The following is a 16,644-nucleotide window of genomic DNA, read 5'->3' as shown; positions in this document are numbered from 1 at the left end:
GTTTTAATAAACCAGTGCTTTGCTCTTTTCTGCTTGCCTTTAGAAAACCAACACTGTAAATAATGTTGAAAACCAACACTGTAAATAATGTTGCAGGTTTTCTCTTCACCTCAAGTATTCTACTTGAGACTCAATTGCATAGGCAAAAGTAGCTGACTACAATGGATTAATATCTGTTTTTGAGAAGCAGATAAGCAGTAAATGAATTGAATTATGAAGAATAAAAATGCCAATGCATTTAGAGTGTGATCAGTGAGAATCACTGAAGACACAATTACTAGGACTATTTATTTAATAAAAAATACGTATTAGCCTTTTAATATTATATATGTATACATAACATTTGCATATAAGAAGAGATAAAAAGGCAATTGATTGGTATCACGAGCAGTTAACCTATGTTTCATAAAATGAATATAATTTGCAATAAATGAAGGTCAAAGCAACACCCAACAACAGCTGGGACTGATAAAACACACATGAAACTTCCAACTCCTAGTGCTCAGCATAACTGCATAGAAACTCCATAAGAAGGCACTGTCCATGTCTACACCATCTTTTAAACTCCAGGGTCTCCACTGGCCTGCCCCCAGGTGGGCCTTCCAGTCACTTGGCTGATCCAGGCAAGATCCACTTAGCACTGCCCCAGTGTGTGATTGATGGATAATTCTGCCAAACATAGGCTGGGTTAGCAACATTCCCCCAATGCGTGACTCATGGATGGATTGATTGATTGATTGATTGATGTATTGACAGCTCAGCCAGGCTGGGGGATCTGAGGTCACTGTCCCCCTACAAGGCAAGGCCTGGCCTGTCCCAGGCTCCTCCGTAGGGGCATTGTCTTGGGACATTGATGTCATGCAGTCTCTGTTGAGATGGATGAATCCCATCCATCACCCAAGCCTTTGCTGTTTTTCCTCACTGCCCCATGGCTTTCCCTGCCATCCCACAGCTGGGCCCAGGCAGGAGCCACACTGTTCCTGGTCTTGCCAGTCATACCCTGGGTGTATTTATAGGGTAGAGTTACCTGGAATAAAACACAGATCCTTCCAAACACTGTTAAAATTATAATATATAAAAGCAAATCTTTAATTAAAAAGCCTTTAGGGTGCACCATATGGCAATATGCACACATAATACAGTAGTTCTACAATTTTTATAAGGTTATTTGATTAGTATAGTTATCAGATATTATCCAATTAGAAGAGCAGTTGGTTAGATAATTTTACCCCAGGTACTGCACAATTGGAATTAGTCCAGGGGCTTCTTTACCTCATTTCTTGTGTCTTCTCAGATTCTGGTTGGAAAACAATTTTTTTGTCTTTGCTGTAGGTTCTCTTCTTGAAAATAAGACTAAACAGTATTTCAGGAATGTGTTAGAAGGTTAGCTTATTGTTCTAAAACATAGGGGGAAGGGTAGGAAGAGTACTAGAAGCTGAAACCATATATTAGCAGTCTCCAAAGCCACAAATATATGAAAATATATAAAAAGCTAAAAATCTTGAGTCATCAGAACCAGCTCAATGAGGGACGGGCATTTTGGTGTGTCTTTAACAACAGATATTCCTACTGATGGCAGTGGGAGGTAGGTCATGCAGAAGGGAGGTAGGTTGTGCAGAACACACAGCTCAGGTGTGCTCAACTAACACACCAAAAGTGAAATGTTATTTTCTTTTTTGGGTGAGAAAGATTTAAAGTAATTAATCAGACTACTGTCATAACAGTTAATTAAACTTTCATTTGCAGTCCAGTTCCTACCTACTAGTCAGACCCATTTATCAAAAGAAGACCTATAAATGGAGAAAGAATCATAGTAGAAAACACCCCCTCCCAAATACTTTTTAATGAAATGAAAAAAACAGGTGAAGACAGGATGGCATAGACTAAGACTACATCATTAAATTAACACTAAGATTTTTAAATTTTGAGTAATTTCAGTGTAAGACATCCACATTATTCAGAATAATAACTCTTCCACAGAGATGCAAACAGACAGGAATTCAATTTCCAATAAGTATTACTTGACATATTATCATTACTCAGAAAATGCACTGCCACAATGAATCAAAACTATCAACTATGGAGCTATGATAATCCAGCAGACTGCCTGCTCTGAAAGCAAAAAATATTGTTAATTTTTCCATTATAGATTTGGTTTTAAAAATTAATTTTGAATTTTACAGTATGATGTTCTGTGAATCCAAAAAGTAATTTGTTTTGAAATAAGCTAGGCAAAAAAACCCTACCTACTTTCTACTGAAATTAAAAAAAAAATTAAATTACTTCTAAAACTAGAATTGAGAAATAATGCTAAACAATATATTTTAAGGAGGTCATAGAATCATGCAATTAAATATGCTGATGCTAACACATCTCCTGCCTTACATTTTGTTTACATAAACAAATGCCTTCCACAATAATCATGTGAAAAGGAATTTATATCATTGCTTTTTATAAGATCTCAGATATAACATTTCAAATACAGAAACTGAGTCTGAAGTTAATTACAAATACATTATTCCTGTTATAAAATGAAGAAAGGAGGGAAAATTTTCATTAAATCTAAAAGCTTGTTCTCTACTCTGTACAAAACAAGTACTCGTGGTCATTAAGAAAATCCTTGAAGCTTGCACACAAAGATTGCACTCCTCTCTGCCAGCCCTTTTCTATTAAGTTATTTGTCCTCAATAAAAATTGTGTTTCAAAGCCAATCAGGGAAGGACACAGCTTAATGGAAAAGGTTTAGGCTAGTTTTAGCCAGGAGAATAGCAAACTGAAGAGTTACAGTGAAAGTATGTTTCTTTTTGGCCATAGATATGATTCTGTTTGTAAGATTTTTTTTGTACATCATAAATATATGCCTATGGTAATATAATACACATATATGGGAAATACATCAATGTATTTATATAGAGGAAAAGTAGCAAATTGGGGGACACATTATTGATCATTGAAAATTTTCAGCTGTTAAATGCTGACCTTGAATCCTTTTCTGCTAAAGACAAAGAAAGCTGTAGTCAGGACAGAAACACAAAACTCAACATCCCAATGATTTTTTTCCCAGACACTCTTAATATCCAATATGCTAATGGAAAATAAGTTGGAATTTTACAGTAAACTTATGAAAATTCACTTTCATTCCAGTTTTTAGGTAATCTGGCAGCATTTTTGAAGTTATTAAGTTAGTTTAAGGCTGACAAGAAATGAAACAAAAATTAGGTACATCTTGTTAAAAAAAAAAAAAGGAAAAACTGGATGAAAATCCAAATCCCATTAAAGGGGATCCTTGAAAGCTTCTATTAAATTTTTATCAAATTTTTGAAAGAAATCCAAGATGGTGTATTCTATTTAAACTGACTTAGGCTACAGTTGCAAAGTCACCAGCAAGATATGCAGTCTTTTCTCATTTTTATCAGTTTACAATGGGTAACAGAGCTGCTTCTAATTGACATGAAGCTGATGAAGGATTTAAAGCCTTTGAATTTCATTTAGACTTCATTGTGCACCCTGAAGTTCAGGAATACTTGAGCCTAATCCAACCGGAGCTCAGGAAAGCATGTTATTAATGATGTCCATACTTGAAGTTGAATCAGATCTACAGAAAATAATTCTTTATGATATTTCAGTAATGCCCTTTGTTCCAAACTGCAACTGGAACAAACAAACTTCCACACACATGGAAGTATTATAATAATATTGGAATTTTTTAAAATTCTGAAATATTAGTCAAAATTTTGGTTATTAATTTTGGGCAAATATCTTAAGAGAAGAAAAAAAATTATTTGATATTACTTGAATCTGGTTTATTTAACATAACTCAGGGACTGAAGAAATTGATTTGAGACATTTTCTGATCAATAGCCCAGTACATTCAAAGGTCCCGCATCTTAGATGACATAAAAACAAATACGGAAATTTACATGAAATATCAAAGTTATTGAGCTGACTACTAACTGTCTTCAAATATAATGTATCTTCATTGGAAAATCCCATCTTCAATCTATTGTTCAAATAATTTGTTCTTCTCTGTTGCACAAATTTTAATCTTTCTGCTGAGAAGAAGGTGCTATTGCTTTAAAGAGAACACAAACTTGAATGATTAAGATGGGAAACTTTTTCCACACATGCGAAGGCTTGGAAATGAGTATTAATATAAACCAATGCCTGGAACATGGAGCAATGTTTATGAGCAGTAATCTGGAAGTTGAATGCAGTGTTGTGGGGAGGTTCTAAGCCTAGGATGCAAAATACTCAGGAGAAGTAAGAACATGTGGAGTGCTGTGTCCAGTTCTGGGCTCCCCAGTCCAAGAAAGACAAGGAATTACTGGAGAGGGTCCAGCAGAGGCCACAAACATGATTGGGGGTGTGGAGCATATCTGATGAGGAGAGACAGTGGGAGCTGGGCCTGTTCAGTCTAGGGAAGAGAAAACTGAGAGAGGACCTCATCAATGTGTACAAGTATCTTAAGGGCAAATGCCAAACTCCTTCCAGTGTTGCCCAGTGACAGAAGTTCCATCTCAATTTGTAGGAAAAACTTCTTTCCTCTGAGGGTCACTGAGCACTGGAACAGGCTGCCCAGGGAAGACTTGGAGTCACCATCTCTGGGGAGATTCAAAACCTCCTGGGCACAATCCTGTGCAACCTCCTCTGGGTGAACCTGCTTCACCAAGGGGGTTGGATTTGATGGCCCCCAAACAAGTCCTGCTGATTCTGTGATGTAAATGCTACTCCCTGACTTTGTCACCAAAACTGAAGGAAATAACATAACCTCTCCAAACATGGGTCTTTAATGGAAGAATAGGTTCAAAAAGGGACAGCTACATGAAATAAATGTTAAGTAGTTGCATTTAGCACCCAAAGTTATCCTGTAACTGAAAGAACTACTGCAATTAACTAGGAACATTTCTGAATTCAATCTATAATGATATACAGGACTGACGATTACAATAAAAAGGAGAGAGAAAATTACTGCTGTTAGTGTTGAATCTGTCTTTTCCGACACAATGTAATGTAGCTATTGTTGATGTGTGAATCTCTGATGATAAATTATGAGAGAATAAAGATTTTTTTCTTGTTGTTAATTTTCTGCACAAGGTAATATGCAATCTGCAGCAGCCAAAATTCACTATAGTTAAATCTAACCCACTTCTGTGGCAATGACCCAAACATAATACACATATAATACTACCAGACAATTAATATAGTTTGCATCCATTATGTTTCTAAGCTCCTATTCAAATACCAATTCATTAAATAATTAGAAATAGCACTTGTCGAGGTTTAACATAGTGTATAAAGATGTGTTATTGTGCATGACAGAAAAGACAGACTAGAAAAAACTTCATGTTTTATACTTTTAATTTAATGGAATCCTAAATACCAATATATAGGAAAGCTGAGTAAAGAACTTTGATCTCCTTTAGCTGTTGCCATAAAAATCTCTTTTAGGAACCTTTGGTCTGGCTGTACTGCTATATTTGAGGCTGAAAGCTGTTCAGTTTCTGAAAACTGAACCTATAATGACTATGTATCATTCCTCTATTTTCCCCATACAGTCTTTTGTATCTTCTTAGCTTTATTTTATTACAATATTCCTTTATTCTCTCTCTGACTCTTAAACCATATTGCAGGAATAGAATCATAAAGTTGTGAAATAGTTTGCTTTGGAAGGGACCAACCAACTTTGGTGTCTTCACTGACACCAAAGGCACCTTTTTCTTTCCTGTCTAGCACACATTTATTTCTTTTTTTTTTCTATTTCTTTTAATCTTAAAAGTTCTGAATTCATATCCTAAGAGGCTGTGATGGAGGCACTCAATGCCACTCATTCAGACGTGGAGTTTACATGCATGTGCCCTCCCTTTTCTCACCTCCCCATCATGAAAAGGTCACATATTTTATAGAATTACCTTAATAACACCCAAAGAATTGCTCATGGGGCCTGTGATATTAACTAGTATTCTGTGGTCAATAAGAAATGTTTTTCTGAACCCTGACCACCTAGAACTCTAGCAAATCTCAACATACAAAAGCTGAGCCAATCTACACCATAGTTATTCCTAGAAAGGACATGAATGTTAGGCAGCAGGATGGAAGAGCTTCTGTGATAGAGGAGGAAAAAGTAGAGTATATAACAAGAGGGTTAAGAGACATCATTCTCAAGGTAACTGTGAGTTTTCGGAATAAAATTATTCTAGGTATTTGCTTGAAGCTTCTTTGCAGCGATATTGATCAAATTATTATTCATATGCCTTGAAAGTTGCTTATAATATTAGATATTCTTGTATTCTTCCATTAATAGCTTATCTACTAACCTAAATATTTACCTAGTTATTCTGTTGTTTATTAGATACTTATGAAGCTTCTATGCAGCTGCTTTGTTTACAACTTCTCCTTCTAATATCTCCTGAATTATTTACAACCTACACTGCAGTTCTGCTCAAACCATTCCACAAAGCATTCCAGGAAAGAAAAAAACATCTGTACTTCAGCTTGAATTGCTTTTCAAGTTTAATTCTTTTCTTCCTCAGGCTATAAAATCTCTAAAACATGTACTTAAAATGTATAAAATATTGTATATTCTTAACCCAGAGTACCATGCATAATTCAATTTGTTTTGTCTTCTATCTTTTTTGTGAAAGCACTGAAATCTTACTTACAGGTTGCTTTGGGTCAGCCTCAACTGCAAAATGGCTGGGATCGCTGTTATCTATTTGTAGCGCCAGAGTTTCATGAGTAGGATTAGCAAGAGGTATGTATGCGTAAACCCATCTGGAAAAAATCATATACACAATAATGATTTATTACAAAGCTCCTTCCATTATATGTCATTATGCATAAAGGTTGGGTTTTTTTCCTGAGAAATTCTGGATTTTTTTTTATTTTAAACATAATAATTTTTATTGCATTAGCATTTCCTCACTAGTGTGGAAACATATTTAGTAACTTAAATTATTATCAATAATCAATATTAATAACAATAAATCCTTAATTCATTCAATGTTTCATTTTGTTCATTTGTTGTGTTGTTTATTACAGCATAATTGTAGAATCATTATGTTCCATATGTAGATTATATTTTCTAATGAGAATAGTGACCCTCCCAGAACAAAGATTGGAGTATGCTGATTGCTTAAATCAGCTGGCCCTCTATTTTACAGACTTCCCTTCTTTATTTTCCATTTAAAGAATATTTATGAGATACTTTCAATATGGAGAAAACTTTTAAAATAATTCATAAGACTCACAAAATTTCCTCTATTCTGGTCAAAGTACTACATTTTTTGTTTTCGGTGAGGTTATACAACCATAAATCACATTCTTGTTGTAATACCAAGGGACACAGAGAAGGGGTTCAAGGTGAATAAGTGAAAACAGTAAATAAGTTTGAAAAATGAGATACATATATTGGTTTTGCTGTAATTTATCTCCTAATGGATATTCCCTCTAGTCAAAGCTGTGGCAGGCCAACTGCCAGATTGCTCCACATATTTATCATCTGGAAAAAAAATTAGTCTGTTAATCATAGCTAAATGAGTAAGGAAAAAGAAAATACTGGAAGCAACATTCAGCAGATATTTCAGTCCAGCTTTATGACTGTAACTTCAGACCCTAAAACCTGTTCACAGGTGGACTCCTTCCAACCCATGCAGTGACACAAATCCCCAGCAGCAAGGACCAGACTTGTTTCTAACAGTGTCAAAGCATTGCATCAGTGAGATCTCAAAACCTGAGAGTAAAGGAATATTAGGAAACTTTCACACAGGAACTTCAGACTCAGTTGATAATTCTCATTTTTCACATTTACCCTCTCTACTCTTTTTTGGGGATTCTTTTTTGTTTGTTTTTGTTTTGGTTTGGTTTTTTTTGGTCTGGTCTCTTTCATATCTAATATTTTGTCAAAGGAAAAACTAGGTTGGAATATCTGAAATTTCAGTAAGGAATTACTGGACTTTCAGAGGTTCTTCAAGTCATCAGAATCCTGCCACCCCACACAGACTGGCTATCATGGGTATGCTGGGAAAATTGCTGCATGTGGCAGTAAATTCCAAGTCACTGTGAACATCATTCAACCTACTCATCTTCAATGACTCCACTGTGCAGCCCATAACAGGATGGATAAGAAAAGATGAAAAATAATAGAGAGAAGGTTTTCCTCCTTAGAGGCATATGCTAAGGGATGTGTTAAATCTACCTTGACACAAACAAAAAGCAGATCTGACTGTGACAGCCCCAGAATTTTAGGGAATATGAAGAAGGACTAAAGGAAAAATTGTTAATTTTCTTTTTCATCTGTCAAGAATTGGTTAGAAATTGACTCTAAGTTATCAGTGGGGGCTTGGTCCTAATCCAATTCTAGGTAATTTTTCAAGGACACAAATACCTAAATTTTCAGATCAATAGAAAAAAGAATACAGTGAGGATACAATGAAAAACATTATTGTTATATTCATATGCTAAAGCTTCTTCTACATTCAAGGACAAGGTGGCAGAATGGAAGTTAATCTGTTAAAAAACTATGAATCTTCACCAACCAGAAATACTTCAAACATTTGATGATGTTAACAGATCTCACTTCTGGTTACATATCAAGGAAGTATATTAATTCAAAAAACTCCCAAACTCTTCTTAGACAATACCAGATGTCTACCTGCACTGCCTCTACATATTGAACATACATTAATGCAGCAAATTTACTTGGACTGTCTCACTTTTCATGAGGCAGAGAAATTCCCAGTAACTGAAGTGTAACCTCAATGCCATCACTGACTGCCATTGTCCAACACTTTGCACTTCAAGAAGAGTGCTGATGACATTATGCTGACACTGCTGGACACCACCAAAAAGAGAGTGGCACCATCCTCCTGGCACCCACTTTGAGCTATTTATATGTATTGATGAGATGCCCTCCCAGCCTTCTCCTCTCCAGACTAAAGAGGCACAGCTCTCACAGTCTCTCCTAAGAGAGATGCTCCAGACCCTTCCTCATCCTGTGGCCTCCACTGGACCCTCTCCAGTAGCTCCTTGTCTTTCTTGTACTGAGGAACCCAAAACTGTCCAGAACTGGATGCAGTGTTCCTCCACATATTTACAGATACATAGGAACTACAGCATGCAGGTACTTGCAAAGGGAAAAGAAATCCGATTTGAAAAAATAAAGCATGGCCTTTGAGGAGTTTTAGATAAGAGTTTTGACAAGAAGAGTTATAGTTAATGGAGCTAATCTTTTCCCCACATCCATTTTACCTGCAGTAGGAAAGGATGACTTGCCATTTTCCACTAGACCATTTGTGCATGTAGTTTCCAGGCAGTGCATGTCAGAGAAAATTATGAGTGCCAGAAAGACTGAATAAAAAGGTTTTAAGTAATTCCTGACTTCTAATAGCAAGAGCCTACATAGTAGAGAATAATTATGGTTTTTACTCCAGTCAGCCCAGAATTTTAAAGTAAAAGCCAGGAAATAGCACAACTCTTTTTCTTTAGAACCTAACAAGAAAGGCATTGTCAGTTATTTCCAGTCTGTGCATCATATTTGAATAGCAGAATATATTCACTCACAAAAAACTAATCAGGTAAAATTTTATGTTGTGCTCTCTAACATTTCTGCTGATTATTTAATGTATGTTAACTACAGATTTAGTCAAAGATAGAACAAAGTAAATGGAATTTAGCATGCAGAAGAGCAGTGTGTCCACAGAAACTATTAGGAAGTGGAGGTAACATGTGGAAAAACATGAATGAAATTTTGACATTCTTCAAAGTCTTATCCTCAAAGTTTTAGTTTATGTCTTGAAAGTCAGAACTGAACTGAACATTATTCGTCAAAATACACATTGAAATTTTGTTGAAGAATGGTAATAATTGGGTTAATTTTCCTAAGGCATTCATTTTCTTAACACTTGCAGTGTTTCAACTCTGTCTAGCCCCAGGACCTGCAGGACAGAAGTTGCATTATTTTGCCATTTCTTAAGAGATTAAAAGATACTTCCAACTGGTATACAAGCATTTATAAAGCAGGATTGTCAGTAAATTCCTAGTTCAGAGAGAAGGAAAGAAACAGAAAATAAAGCAAACGTACAGAGCTCTGTACAATGGATTTGGGTACTTACATTCTGCAGTATGATTTCTACAAAAAGAATTCAAAGGAAGTTTACATAGAGTCTGTAATTTCATTTCAATTATTTTTCTGTAGGGAGTATTTCACCTACCTGCAAATATATCTTAAAAAATATTCTGCAATCTCTTTGCAGACAACGGGCACTATTCTGACTTTAAACTCTTCATATGTTTTCCATGATACCTAAAAGCAGAGACCCAGTCCAGCACCATGAACTACTCACTTTCCAAGCTCACATCCTATATCAGGCAGCCCGGTTGGCGATGGCTTCTCTACATTGAACTTCAGGGAATACCAAAATTCTCCAATCACATCTGACCGGAACATGACACTAAAAACAGATACACGAGCTTAACATGACAAATGCTTTTTTTCAAATCACTAAAAAACCCCAAACAGATTAAAATTCAGGAGAAACCTAATGAGTTCAACACAATGACTCCTTTAATTAGATCATATTTTTCTTCTAACACTTCTCGCTGGCATTTGAATTCAGGCCAAGTGTAATACTATTTAGAATTACTGATGCAACAAAATCTCTTCATCTTTCTTAAATTCTACCAATAAAATTCATTTGTTGCTTGTAGTTTGTTTGCTAGCTTGCTTTTATCAAAAAACAATCCAAACATAGTTCAGCTTATAAAAGTAAGCTTTAATTTCATTTCAATATCACAGTATTTTCTTTTTAGTCATTTTGAAGGGCAAAGTAACAGGAATGCTAAACACTAATTTTAAAAAGGAAATTTTTTTCAAATCTAGTGATAAAGTGAGAAATAGATATAGACACATTCCTATGAACATGGCAAAGAGATACACTTCAAGGAATAGTCAATATATTGTTTTGATACACAATCGAGCATTGTCATGACTGAAAATTGTGTCCTCCTAGGTGAGATATCTACAGCAATATATTTCAGTTACAGACATTCTAATACAGTCCTTTCCTACTGCAGAATTTATTTTCTATTTCTTGAGGATTTTTTAGTAGCTGAATAAACCAAAGCACTGGAAGCATATAGAAATTAGAAGAAATGCACTGTACAAACCCATGACCCTCTAAGGATGAGTTCTTTTTCTAAATTATAGATAACTATGTCTATTCCATGACTTTATGGTTCCAGACCATCCCCTGTGCTAACAGAGCTTTTAAAGTGAGCGTAAAACAGCTCTAGGAAAGAATCAACCATTTGAAAAGATACACCTGCCACAATCCCTTTTTCCAACAGTTCTTCCCAGCTGCTAACATAGCAAAGGAAACAGACCATGGCTTCAGAAAAAGAAGTTAATAGTGTGGATGTAATGTGCAAGTAGCCCTGTCCAGCTCTAACTGCAGTCTGTGGGAGCTACTGCAATTTGAAAGAGCTATTACACACTTCTGGAACAAATCTGCAAAACCATTTGGAGAATGTCTACATGTGCTTTATTTCACCTCTGCATATATCTCCTAAACCCCAGCCCACTAGAGCTGAGCCCAAAATTTTGTCCTGTTAAAACAACCCTTTCTCTTATTATCTGGAAAATCTGCACTTGAAAAATACCAGAAATATTATCTGGTATTTAAAAAAAAAAAAAAAAGAGCTCTATTCTTATTTTCAATTTAAGATAGCATAATTTCTACAATAAAAACATACTTTCTAGAGTTATAATAGCACTCATTTTTATAAAACAGTATTATTTGAATCTGTATCACTCAATGATACCTGACATTATTCTGGTCTTTGGAAAAATCAATACAAGCAAATTGAATAAATCTCTGAATGGATTTTGACTTTGTAAATATTATTTCAAAATTGGTCAGATGTCTCTGCCCTCCTCTTAAATCACCACTCCACCCTCCACCCCATCCCCATATTTTTGCCAGTCAGTTGAGATAACTGAAAAACAGGGATTTGTTTTTCAATCAGCTTTTAGACTGCTTTGGTAACCAAATTCCAGGAAAGTAAGCTTTGCAATTCTACGCTCTTCAATTACTTGCTGAACTGTTTTAGTTGAAACTATGACCAAGAGGTCATCTGTCTTTTTATTGCCAATTATCGTACCTGCAGGTTTTCACTGAGATTTCCAACATAATGAAAAAAATTTAATTTAAAACCTCTCCATACTCATTTAGTGAATCATGGTTAAGTAACATAAGATCATGAAGGTAAATGGATTTAAGACAGTTAAAGGGTTCTCTACCTGCTTTAGTTTGTTTTTACAATTTCATTTCTTCTCAGAAGAAAATGAAATTGTTCTATTCCATTTGCAGAACTTAAACATTTAAAAAACTATTTAGAAGTTTTCAAGGGGTGCTTTTAATATTAAGTAAGTTTCTAAAACATTGTTCACTAAATTGTAGTGAACTAGAGTAGCAAGAGTTATTCTATGGCCTGTCAATAATGCTTTTCCCCTGAGAGGAAAACTACTGTTAGGGACACAATACATTTAAAATTTTCTTAATCCCATTTATTAACTTTTGTGGGACTTTGTAGGGCAATATTTTCATCAAGAGACTTAGGTTTCAATGAAAGTAGTTCATTTATAAGTTAAACAGCCACAATTACAACATACCTTCCAGCAAAAGAGCCAAGAGCAGCTGCAGAAAACTGTAGGTGATATGAAAATGTTTGTTTGGGATTGACAGTGAAAGATTTTTCTCCAAATAGGGATGGATGGTCCAGCAGCACACTCATGTTGAGAACTTTATCAGTAGGATTAGTGATGGGAATATTAATTCCAACAGTATCCTAGAAAGAATTTTTAAAAACCCAAAATCACAAAATTAATTATGAGCAATTACACTTAAAAGATATTTCTCAAAAAAGTGTAACTTATTCTTTACACTTATGCAAACACAGGCTGCAACTTTGTTTGATATGTGAACTAACCTAGAAAATGCCAAGCTGCAGCAACCTTCAATTTGTAAATTCTTTAATTCCATAAATACGGAGAAGTTAAAATGTTCCTGGCTAGTCTGCATTCTAACAGCCCACTTCACCTTCCAAGATATGTCCAAGGCTTGCCAAAATACACCTTTCAAGCCCATCTGCTGTAATCCAAAGCAGGTAAAATCTCCAAGGTGTCTCCCAATGGCCAAGCACTGACAATTGGAAATATCCACTTTGCAAACTGGCAAATGATTAGGCTGAATTCTGTTGGATTTGGTCCCTTAATTCATAAGTTACATCATAATACTTGACATTAAAACACCACCACCACAATAAATGTTCCCTCTCTTATTCCTTTAGTCCATTTCCCTCACTAGTGATCTCTGTATCTTTGTTTAAAGTCCAAGGGAAGGAACATCTTTCTATGACCACCTGGAAAACATTGATACAATTAAAAATGCATTAAAAACTCCAGTTACTGTAATAAGACAGAGCCAAAATATGGCCTCTTTAGATAAATCTGCATATTTCAGACATGGAGCACCTTTAGGATGAGCAGGAACTGGGCAGAGACAGCTCACTCTGTACTGCTCCCACATTCCAGCAGAGTTCGCTTTGCTGTAAGTTAGAAATGGTGTAAATTCATCCTGTGTGCCCTATGTGTATCAATATCAATACACTTCATGAAACGAAGCACTTTGGATAGACCAGAAGGAATTTACTTATGAAGGCAGCACACTGTGATAATCCAGGAGGCATACCTGCAGTTTAAAATACACATGTTCTATTTTTATATATTCATCCACAGAAAAGACACAACATCCAAAAATAAAAATATGTGTTTATTTCTCTGTACCTGTATTTGAGTCTACTCTTATTTGGTCTCTTTTCTTTGCTCTAACCAAGCAGTTTATTTCAAAATCCATGTCGGTTTGGCTTTTTTTAACATATAGTGATTTGTTTCTCACAGAAAAATTATTCCATATAGTTTTTTTTTAAAAGTAAATAATTCAAGTGGCAATATGAAAGGAGAAAAATATAAAATGCCTATTAAAATTAATAACACACTAAAAGTGAATATGAAATACTTTTATGACCCCACACAGAGCTGCCTCCCACTGATTTCTGCCTGCCTATGATTTGGTACATTTCTATACATTTCCATTTATAGACAATGATACTGGAATATACATAAAACACATTTAATGTTCTACAGATGGCAAGATTATACCAACAATTTAAATCATTTAAGTGCCTTGCATCAGTAAAATGGGATTTAAATTTGCCATAAAATATTTTAAAGCTCAGATTAATAGTTTTTACTGGTGTAAACAAGTTTCTAAATCTATCTACCATTTTATTGCCAAAGGCTTCATAACAATTTTATAGTAAAACATCTACATGCTGTGTTGAAGAAATACTTTTACTGTAAAAAGGAAATATGGGACAGCAGATTTAGGAAAAAAGCAGCAACTATGAAAGAAATCTGTTTAATCTTGTACACAAAGGAAATTTTACATTGCCAGTATCATCATAAAACAATTTTCTCTTGCCAGTATAAAATTAATGCTTAAGATTATGTATTTCCTTGGAATTTCCCAGGAAATTTGCCTAGAATTGCCATACACATTTCAATGATCTGCTACTTCATAGATGGTAATAAGAGTAGATGTATATTTATCAGCAGTATATACATAGGGTTTTTTTAACATTTCTAGGCCTTAAACTAGGATAAATAACAAAATGCCCATGCAATTGCTAAGAGTATTATTTTTCTTGAAAGTGCCATTTTATCAGACATAATGTGGAAGAGGAATATCACAGGCAATTTCCAAACACATTTATAGTCATTAATTTAGTTCCACATTTCAGTGCTGAGTATTTTATAAACATTTTGACGGAGGAGAAATGTAAAAGTTGAGAAAAGAAGGAAATTATTCTCTTTCCTCAAACATTTCTTATATCAAAGCTGCCAGTCACCAAAATAGAGCCCCTTTTGTGCAATATGTCATGCTATTATTCCTTTAGAACTTCCAATTACCCACTTCTTGTCCAGTGCAGGTTATTTAAAATAATCTCACCAGAGTTAAAATTAAATAAAATGAAATGTAAATATGAGAAAACATTTATTCTCTATGGAAATTGAAAAAATAATGGACTTCTAATACTCAATCCTACATTAATAGCCTAAGTCTATGAATAGGTTTGATACTTTGTAAACCAGACTCTTGTTTCAAACTATGCTCACCATCATCAATTGATCATTTGTGATATTATACTTGTTTGGTGAAATATTTTCCTGACACATTTTTTGCCAAAGATTTTCTCATAATTCCTTTCTCTATTTCCTTCTTTGAGCAACTGAATCTAATTTATTTAAGTCCATAATATGCAATTTTACTTTTATTAATGTGTACACGGCACTGAGCTATCAACTAATCCCCTTCTAAGTTCAACAGGGTAATTTTCAGGGAGATGGACACATTCTACAATTAATTTGCATAACAATTCTCTGTGTTCCATCTTCAGTAATAATCCCATTCTCACCATCGGCAGGTGTCAATAAAAGCCCTGCCTGGCCAAAGTGTCTAGGAGACTGACTACAATTCTTATTCTTTAGAAGAATTGTTTTAAATTAAAATCCAATTTCATTAAGGAGGTGGCATTCATTCCACATTGTCTGAAGCTTTTTCAATCCATAGACCTTGAGGTGAAAGCATTTGTATTTGCTCCTGAGTTTGCCAGGCTGTGGCTATAAAAGCAAATTTTCAAGTTGAGTAAACAGCAAAAAAAGTTATTTTTATAGGCCTGGTGAGGTAATTCAGCAGAAATTCTTCCTTTGTAGGTTCTTGTCCAAACTATGGTTCTTCTAGATGGGCAAGTAACAAGTACCTTCCTTCTTTGTGCTGCACCTGACAAGCAGGAATGTTGCTTACACAAGGACTGAATTTGGAATGGTGGCAATATTGATGAAAAAACTGATCATGGCTTCTCTCTTCCATAGGCTCAAAATGACCAGAGCTTTCAACATCCCCGTCAGTGTCTACATGTCAGTAGCAGGAGTTAGAGACTCCTGCTGTATTCTCATTATTAACTCATTTCTGTTTCTTGGAACAAAAGAGGGAGCTGCTCCAGTGAGTTGAGCAGCAGCACTTGATAACACTTTCAGGACCATGTCCAACAGGGCTCAGCCCAGTTTGGTCACACTACTTCTTGAAATCAGTTCTGGCTCTTGAAGTGGTTGATGCAAAGTGTCCCCAAGTCACACCTCATTGCCCTTTTCCACACACACTCCCAACCCAGACAAGCACATCCACACTCAGCTGGGCCTTTCTGGCACTCATCATTCACGTGGAACTCCTGACCTCCTCTGTCCTGAGGGGCTGAGTCCTTCAGGCTCCCTATTCACTCCTAAGTCAAAGGAGAAGATCTTTGTGGAGTGAACTATCTCCCTCACTGTACAATCTCCTTAAGCTCCTTTTTTGGTTTGCCTTTTTTTTTCCTCTCTGAGATGTAAATGAATGTCCAAGATAATCTTCTCCTTTCCATGTAGGGTTATGAGGCTAGAGAACCACAGCATTGCTATTCTCTTGATACTGTTTTTTCCCATTTTAATTGGCATATTTTGGCTTATAAAATAGCAGCTCTCAAAAAGGCACC

At 35.3% G+C, this 16,644-nt stretch overlaps 1 protein-coding gene across 7 annotated transcripts in view; it reads right to left on the bottom strand.

The window, feature by feature from the left end:
* Nucleotides 1-16,644, bottom strand: part of CFAP47 (cilia and flagella associated protein 47) — a 260,862-nt gene that overhangs the window by 69,403 nt on the left and 174,815 nt on the right. For all 7 annotated transcript variants that reach the window (XR_010355419.1, XM_064407367.1, XM_064407368.1 and 4 more), the window contains exons 52-54: nucleotides 12,668-12,843; nucleotides 10,341-10,448; nucleotides 6,660-6,771 (exon numbers count right to left, since the gene is read on the bottom strand). Coding sequence is in view for 6 of the 7 variants with exons in the window: in XM_064407367.1 (XP_064263437.1) it covers nucleotides 6,660-6,771; nucleotides 10,341-10,448; nucleotides 12,668-12,843 (396 nt within the window). In the remaining variant the exon portion in view is untranslated. The remainder of the gene's footprint in view (nucleotides 1-6,659; nucleotides 6,772-10,340; nucleotides 10,449-12,667; nucleotides 12,844-16,644) is intronic.

The sequence above is a fragment of the Passer domesticus genome, chromosome 2 (genome assembly GCF_036417665.1).
Source record: "Passer domesticus isolate bPasDom1 chromosome 2, bPasDom1.hap1, whole genome shotgun sequence".
NCBI lineage: Eukaryota > Metazoa > Chordata > Aves > Passeriformes > Passeridae > Passer > Passer domesticus.
This window is presented reverse-complemented; position numbering and strand designations above follow the sequence as displayed.